This window comes from Histoplasma capsulatum, genomic scaffold, assembly GCF_000149585.1.
Source record: "Histoplasma capsulatum NAm1 scaffold_2 genomic scaffold, whole genome shotgun sequence".
NCBI lineage: Eukaryota > Fungi > Ascomycota > Eurotiomycetes > Onygenales > Ajellomycetaceae > Histoplasma > Histoplasma mississippiense.
In genome coordinates this window covers 2,044,600-2,047,798 of record NW_001813981.1, presented here as the reverse complement: position 1 = coordinate 2,047,798, position 3,199 = coordinate 2,044,600, and the positions used below count along the sequence as shown (strand labels likewise).

Sequence of the window (3,199 nt, the reverse complement as noted above, 5' to 3'; positions counted from 1 at the left end):
TCCGAGGTCGTTGGGGCTAGTGTCCTGCCGCGCGGGGTGGACTTCTGCTAACGGCAACGGCGGTTAGACCTCAGCACTATCCGAATCCTGCAAGTCCAGACAAGAATCTCCTATCATCCACTCACCTTCTCGTGGTCTCTACCTGCGGCTGCAGACGCGAATTTCGATGGCTGTTTTCCCCGTCACTGTCATTTTCTTCCCTCTGTTGCCCCCCCCTATATTGTTTTTGGCTATCGGGAGAACCGCGGTCTTGTTGTTTATTCATAGTAGAGGACTGATTGAGGTGTATTGGAGATAAATTCAGTCAGAAATGTGTTAATTCTAAAATTAGCAGAATGCTTGGATTGGGTGAAAGCACTTTTGCAAGTCTCAAGGAAATATCCCCAACCTGGAGGAATGCTCAGCCGGGTCTTGCTCTTATATCATAATGTTTGCAAGGAACATTATTGCCATAACTTACATGCACCTTGGCTGGATTAACGTTCCGCATAGGCGAACCATTTGCGAACGCCGGGGGACTTGTACAAGCCATCAGTTGCAATGGGAGCTCTCCCTTCCCAACCAGAATGCAGTCCCCAGCCGGTGATTGGTTTGCTTCCAGTTGTGGAAAGGCTTCTCGGGTCATTAATGAGGCGCTGGTGCTAAACTGCGCTTTCAGGTGCATAACAAGGCAAACAGGCGGGCTGAAATGACAATACCTCTCCTCATGCAGGAGCAACTTCCTCCCGTGAGTAACAAGTGTGGATGGCCGAGGCAAGGGGCTAGTGACAATTGTCAAGCGAGACACAAAAATTTGGCTTGATACTAGCAGTGCATCATTTCCTAGGTCAACAATAAGGCGCCGGTATCAAAACTGCGCATGCTTGCTTCAAGGACCATCTTCCATCAAAATATGCAGCAAGGAGGCTATTAAGGCCCCGGTGCCAAAGCGTCCAAGCACGGATGAGCCATTGCATGATTGCAATGAAAGGAACCTCTGCTGCAAAGCAGGAACACTAGACAACACTCAATTTGGCTAGACAGACCAAGGGGTATCATTTATACAAGCTTGAAGAAATTTCATTCAATTTTGTACTTGGTTCGTCTTCACAGCCCTACCCACAAGAGAGAGAGATAAATTATTCATGCAGATCAAGACTCAGGCCATGTTGCTTTAATAAAAATCTGTTGCTATTTTCCTCAGCTTGTTATAAAAGCAAGTTATGTCATGGTCACATGATATAGAGGCCAGCCAAAACCTTTCAAATCATCCACCCCGGAGGAACGGCTTATGTAAGAAATTCTTGGAAACTTGATATCTAGTTAGGTCTACGAGATCATATCAAGAGAGCAATTGAATTAACATTGCTATAGTCAGGCATTATTTTGTTGGATCCCTTCCTTTTTACGCGACTGGAGGTATTGGTTTGAAACGGCGCCTTTTGGAGAAAGTCACCCAACTTATCTCGTAATAAGCTGGAAGAGTGGGTTGTTGCGCACCGGACGACAAAAGTTGACTGGGTATTGTGTGATATAGGGAGATCGCCACCACAGCGGCCGCAGCCAGCCAACACCCCCCCTAGAGATACCAAGAATCACGTATAAGACACCCAATCCACCGAGATAGCTTGCCAAAAATCAATTACATACATGAAATCATTCATTCCCGCCTTTTCCACTCGTAAGCCCTAGCAAGAAACGCTCAACATGTCATTGCCCTAGTTTTTTGCCTGTTTTTGCTTACGGCACCTCCGTTGAGCAATTCGATTTTGTATGCGCCGTCGTTCAACCAAGTCCGATATCTTTGTCCAATCTTCACTGGGATGGGCGCTAGCGCTGAAGGCACCAGTGAGAGTGACATTGAACCGAAAGCTGAAACGGGAAACGTCAACACGTTGGCTTTTCTTAAAAGAATAATATTCAGGTGCAACAGTGTATAGAAACTTACTTTTCACTCCCCGGGTTCGTTCGATTGTCACCAGGGGTCGATAAGCTGATACCGTGAGGGAGCAGACCAATGAGTTTATTCGCATTTACTCCATTGATAGGAGAATTCTCGACATGTAGCGGGTCGTAACTTAGGCCTGGGTTTATGAAACAGCTCGGACCATACGCGAGTGGATGAATGAAAGCGTCGACACCGTTTCCTGCCTGGGGAGCGAAAGAATGGTGGCATGAATTCATGTCGATGGCAGACTGCATTGAAGCAGGAGGGGTTGAAAGCGGGCTTAGTAAATTAAGGTTCATTCCCGGGGTAGATAAGTCGGGTACTTGTGTATGGCAGAGCATGCCCATGCCAGTCGGTGTCGCGGTATAGTAGGTGGAGGCCTCGTTTGCAAGCGATGTGAATGCATAAGATTTAGGGTCCATTATAGAAGGAGTATATCGCCAATGGTCCGGGAGGCCTTTTGGTGTTTGTTTTGTGCCCTTTGTTTTCCTTGGAGTCCATCTTTGGTGGTTCAGACATTGGTCTGCACGTTGGTCATCAACCTCATCCTCATGGGTACGCTCCACAGTATCAACGATATTTTGCTCTTCAACCTGGTCCGAATATGGAGAAGAGGCAGGCAATTGCCTCGTCGATTGATTGGAGAACATGCTAGCTCGCTAGGTCGCCTTGATATGGCAAGATGTGGCTTGTGAAGCTTCTGGGAAAGAACAGACAGTGAAGTATATAAAAATACAGGGTCACTCCTATCCCTTTATGCTTGCGAATAACCAGTCAAACCAGGAAATAATAAAAAATCGCGCATGCATGTAACAAGGCGCGTAACAAGGCAAACGGTTCATATGGCCCTTCCCTTTGATAAGGACAAGCTAGCCTGCGTTTGCACAAGGCAATGGGCTAGTGGTGATTGTCAAAACGAGCGAAAACCAAACATTAGGCTTGATACTCGCTGCAGGGGCCATCCCCTGTCGGGATATGGACCCCAAGCCACCAGTTGCAATGGGAGCCCATCCCCCAATTCCAGCGGTGTATCGTTTCCCGGGTCGACGCAAGGCGCCGGTGCCAAAACTGCAAACGAATGCGGGTGTGGGATCAAAGCATCCAAGCATGGATGACCAGTCAGCATTCGAACAAGGCAACGAGCGAGCGGACAAGATGCATCAATCAGGAAAACACAGCTCGCCAGACATCACAATTTCCGTCACCCCAGAAGATCCAGGGAAGGCAAACATGTGCTGGTGATGTCCTGGGCTGCTAGATGACAGGGCTTCG

At 47.9% G+C, this 3,199-nt stretch overlaps 1 protein-coding gene across 1 annotated transcript; it reads right to left on the bottom strand.

Annotated features, from left to right (window-relative positions):
• Positions 1 to 16: 16 nt before the first annotated feature.
• Positions 17 to 2,577, bottom strand: HCAG_02687 (predicted protein; the record flags this gene model as incomplete). Its single annotated transcript, XM_001542466.1, has 6 exons — positions 17 to 47; positions 126 to 274; positions 461 to 804; positions 1,239 to 1,298; positions 1,724 to 1,851; positions 1,928 to 2,577. The coding sequence occupies 6 exons, from the start codon at positions 2,575 to 2,577 to the stop codon at positions 17 to 19; spliced, it is 1,362 nt and encodes a 453-aa protein (XP_001542516.1).
• Between the last annotated feature and the right edge of the window lie 622 nt (positions 2,578 to 3,199).